Consider the following 4457-nt stretch of genomic DNA (forward strand, 5'->3'; position numbering starts at 1 on the left):
AAATTTTTTACACACAATCTAACCATCCCAAATTCAATGTGCCAACCAACCCCACTAACTCTTTTTGGAAATGATGTTAAGCTTCATAAAGATTCCTAGACACTTTTAAAATAGAATTTTACAATACAAATATAATAAAGTTATTTCAAACGGTAATAATAATTTCTGGCGTTACTCATGTTCAAGGTAGTCTTTTTGAATTATATGAAGCATCCGAGGTGAAGAGAAGCATCGAATACTTCGAGAACAAAAATATCTTTTTGAAGGGTTGTGTAAGTAAAAATGACATTTATTTACAGAACACAAGCATGATGTTGCTGATGTTAATACAAAATAAATACATTATTGTATGTTCATCAGTATCCCGACTGCATTACAATTAGCCAGCGGATATCAAGGAAGAGAGGGAAGTTTAAACATCTTCACTTCTTCTCTACAATCTGAGGCTCTGAGAGCTTCTTGATGGCAAGCTCCTTCACAAACTTCTCCACCAAACTCTTGTGAAGAGGCTCTGGATCCTGAGAAACACAAAACCAGTTTTAGTGAAAGACTGATTGAACAAGCACAATAACCATTAGGGACAGAAGTTCACACCTGCCAAGCACCAAATGTGAGTAACTATACGCTTTAGCGAGTAAATAAATCTGTCGCCAGCGACCGGTTACTTTCTAAGGAATTTCAACATCATACACAAATTTCGATAATAGTCGAACCCACGCTAAAGTTAAGTGTTGTGAGCAATTCAAATCAAAGATATACCAACCGTCTACTAAAGAAAAAAATAGGTCTGAAAATTAAAACATTTAAATTGCAGAGGCCTGGGTAGCTCAGCGAGTATTGACGCTGACTACCACCCCTTGGAGTTGTAAGTTCGAATCCAGGGCGTGCTGAGTGACTCCAGCCGGGTCTCCTAAGCAACCAAATTGGCCCGGTTGTTAGGGAGGGTAGAGTCACATGGGGTAACCTCCTCGTGGACGCTATAATGTGGTTCTCACTCTCGGTGGGGCGCGTGGTGAGTTGTGCGTGGATGCCGCGGAAAATAGCGTGAAGCCTCCACACGCACTAGGTCTCCGCGGTAATACGCTCAACAAGCCACATGATAAAATGAGCAGATTGACAGTTTCAGACGTGGAGGCAACTGAGATTCGTCCTCCGCCACCTGGATTGAGGCGAGTCACTACACCACCACGAGGACTTAGAGCGCATTGGGAATTGGGCGTTCCAAATTGGGGAGAAAAAAATAACAAAATTACAAAAAGAAAACATTTTTTCCCCTCCAGAACTCTATTTGGTGACACTTACAGTATGTGGAATATTCCTTGCATTAAGCCTCCATTTGGGACAAATATTTACATATTATATTATACTATACCCTGGTTACCCAACTTCACAATCCTGTTCAAAAGATTCGTTTCATTACCTTTTTTTCTAATAGTCTTTGCTTCTCTACTGCCTCCTCTAGGCTTAAACCCACCCATTCAGCCTCCTCCTCTGGGATCTCGAACTGCTGCTTGTGATAAAAACAAGCGGAAGAAAACAACATACAAGAGCTGGTTACGATTACTCTGTAGTTGTGAGCCAAGGTCTGCTCTTGACAAACATACGAGTTGATAAGACAACATCGAGTCTCTACTTAACTCTCACCTTGTAACGGTTGTAGATCTTCTCCCTGCGAGACGGATTGTCAGGGTAGAGATCTGTGTCTTTCCGTGCCAGACGTAAAAGCATTGCACGTTTTAGATCCATTCCAAACTTGGAGTTCAAATCTTGCTTTGGGGTCTGATTATGAAAGAGATCCACAGAAGCTATGAACACAATTTTGCTATGAACTTTACTTGTAAACAATGTAAACTGAGAAGGCAAGGTGACCGTGTGCTTTGTCTAGGTATACAAAAAAAAATAACTCCAAATTTATTAACTAATTCAAACTTTTACAATTTAACTTGAACTAAAGCTTTAAGTTTAGCAAATTCTTCATATAAGAAGATATAAAGTGCACTGAATGCAACAGACCTGTGAGGACTTCTCACCTTAAGAATGTAGAAGTCAAAGCCATAAGCTGCATCAATGAGGTCTAGTGTGCGAGCTGTGACCGTCACATTGAACTTTTGGTCGAGGATTTCACTGTACAGCTCTCGGTTGAACAACTGTGGCTTCCAGGTTTTGCGTAGCCTTGTAGAGAGCTGAAGACAAAACCTCCTTTGTCATTTGATATGTTACGATTACAAATGTGTATATCTATTACAAATACAAAGGGTGAATACAGGTGAAGTTGGGCACTTTCCGATCATAAAGCGGCATTGGCTAAATCAATGTCATCCTATATATTAGGATATACACCAATCAGCCACAACATTAAAACCACCTGCCTAATATTTTGTAGGCCAAAACAGCACCAACCCGCATCTCAGAATGCTATTCTGATATTCTTCTCATCACAATTGTACAGAGCGGTTATCTGAGTTAATGCAGACTTTGTCGGTTCGAACCAGTCTGGCCATTCTCTGTTGAACTCTCTCATCAACAAGGTGTTTCCGTCCGCAGAACTGCCGCTCACTGGATGTTTTTTGTTTTTGGCACCATTCAGAGTAAATTCTAGAGACAGTGTGTGAAAATCCCAGGAGATCAGCAGTTACCGAAATACTCAAACCAGCCCATCTGGCACCAACAATCATGCCACAGTCCAAATCACTGAGATCACATTTTTTCCCCATTCTGATGGTTGATGTGAACATTAACTGAATCTCCTGACCTGTATATGCATGATATATAAAAAGGCAAAAATCTGTGCTACAGTGTGACACTTACAATGGAAGTGAATGAGGGCCAATTTTAGGATGGTTTAAATACATAAATGTGAAGCTGGGATTACAGAGTTTACAGTGTTACATCGTCATGGCAACGAAGTTGTAAAATGTGATTTAACTTTACACAGAAAATGTTAGTAAATGATTTTATTGCACGAAAATCATGTTAACACGCACATTGTTTACGTTTTGTGCCTATACTTTTAAAACAGTGAGTATTTTAACATTTACGGATTGGCCCGCATTCTCTTCCATTGTAAGTGCCTCACTGTAACCCAGATTACAGGAGAGATGAGTCGAAATTAAAGGAATATTCCAGGTTCAATACCAGTCAAACTCAATCGACAACATTTGTGGAATAATGTTGATCACCACAAAAAATTAATTTTGACTCGTCCCTCCTTTTCTTTAAAAAAGCAAAAATCTGGGTTACAGTGAGGCACTTACAATGGAAGTGAATGGGGCCAATCCATAAATGTTAAAATACTCATTTTTATAGCCACAATATGTAAACAATGTGCATGTAAACATGATTTTAGTGTGATAAAATCGCTTACCATCCTTTTCTGTGTAAAGTTATATCCAATTTTACAACTTCATTGCCATGACGATGTACACCATAAACCCTAAAACAACTATTTAAACAACTTTACAGCTCAAATAGTACATAAGTTTTAACATAAGAATGAATGTAAGTGCTTTTATTAAATAATAAGCTTCACATTTCTGCCTTCAAACCCTCTAAAATTTGGCCCCATTCACTTCCATTGTGAGTGCCTCACTGTAACCTTGATTTTTGCCCTTTTTTTAAGAAAACGAAGGATGAATCAATATTTTTTTTTAAGTAATCAACATTATGCCACAAGTGCCATTGATGGAGCTTAACTAACCCAGAATTTTGTACATATTGGCCTGTATTCACCCTACTAAAAGGTAAATTCATATTTCCTCATTCTCCAATCCAGTCTTCTGTAGTTTTCTTTCATTTCATTAATGTGAACACACTGGTCTCATACCTTGTCATTCTTAGCATATCTAAACCCAGATATCCAGCCTTCTCCACCCCAGAGCCCATCCTGTGATTCAGGCGGATAGTAAATTGGAACAGGCACATCCTGCACTTGCTCTCGGTGGCTGGTTTTAGGATTGACCCTGTATTTGACCCCTAGAGGTTTCCAGTGCACTGGGACTGGGGGGGTGGTGTCCTGCAAAGAGCGGAGGTAGTGTTGGGGAAGACGGGTGTAGATGCCTTTCTGCAGCTTCAAGGCTTCCCATAATTTTGGTGGATACTTAAGTAGAGGCATTTTACTCAGACCAAGAGACAAAACCTTTAACAAACAATAATCAAACACCATGAGCTATACATATACAGTGGACTATCTATACATTCACCTAAAATCTTGATGTTGATAAAGGTCTACTGTCTAAATCTATATATATATATAATGTTAGATGTATCTATATCTAACACAATATAGCAGAACTTTAAGCTAGCTAAAGAAAGCAAGCTAAGAAAAAAACTGAGAATGCAGACAATAAAGAGACAATATTTACAGGTTAGTATCCTTACCAATGAATCACGCGACTGAAAATGTTTATTTTATCTCACATGATAATTTCAGACTGCAAACCTCCACTCACAAAACACGT

General features: G+C 38.9%; 1 protein-coding gene across 1 annotated transcript in view; it reads right to left on the reverse strand.

The window, feature by feature from the left end:
- Positions 1–268: 268 nt before the first annotated feature.
- The window catches only part of mrpl28 (mitochondrial ribosomal protein L28), a 4444-nt gene continuing 255 nt past the window's right edge, over positions 269–4457 (reverse strand). Inside the window, exons 1-6 of the mRNA XM_051680036.1 lie at positions 4378–4457; positions 3824–4135; positions 2031–2183; positions 1645–1779; positions 1421–1507; positions 269–518 (exon numbers count right to left, since the gene is read on the reverse strand). The exon at positions 4378–4457 is cut by the window's right edge and continues 255 nt beyond it. Coding sequence (XP_051535996.1) covers positions 423–518; positions 1421–1507; positions 1645–1779; positions 2031–2183; positions 3824–4111 — 759 coding nt within the window. The 5' untranslated portion in view covers positions 4112–4135; positions 4378–4457 and the 3' untranslated portion in view covers positions 269–422. The remainder of the gene's footprint in view (positions 519–1420; positions 1508–1644; positions 1780–2030; positions 2184–3823; positions 4136–4377) is intronic.

The sequence above is a fragment of the Myxocyprinus asiaticus genome, chromosome 39 (genome assembly GCF_019703515.2).
Source record: "Myxocyprinus asiaticus isolate MX2 ecotype Aquarium Trade chromosome 39, UBuf_Myxa_2, whole genome shotgun sequence".
NCBI lineage: Eukaryota > Metazoa > Chordata > Actinopteri > Cypriniformes > Catostomidae > Myxocyprinus > Myxocyprinus asiaticus.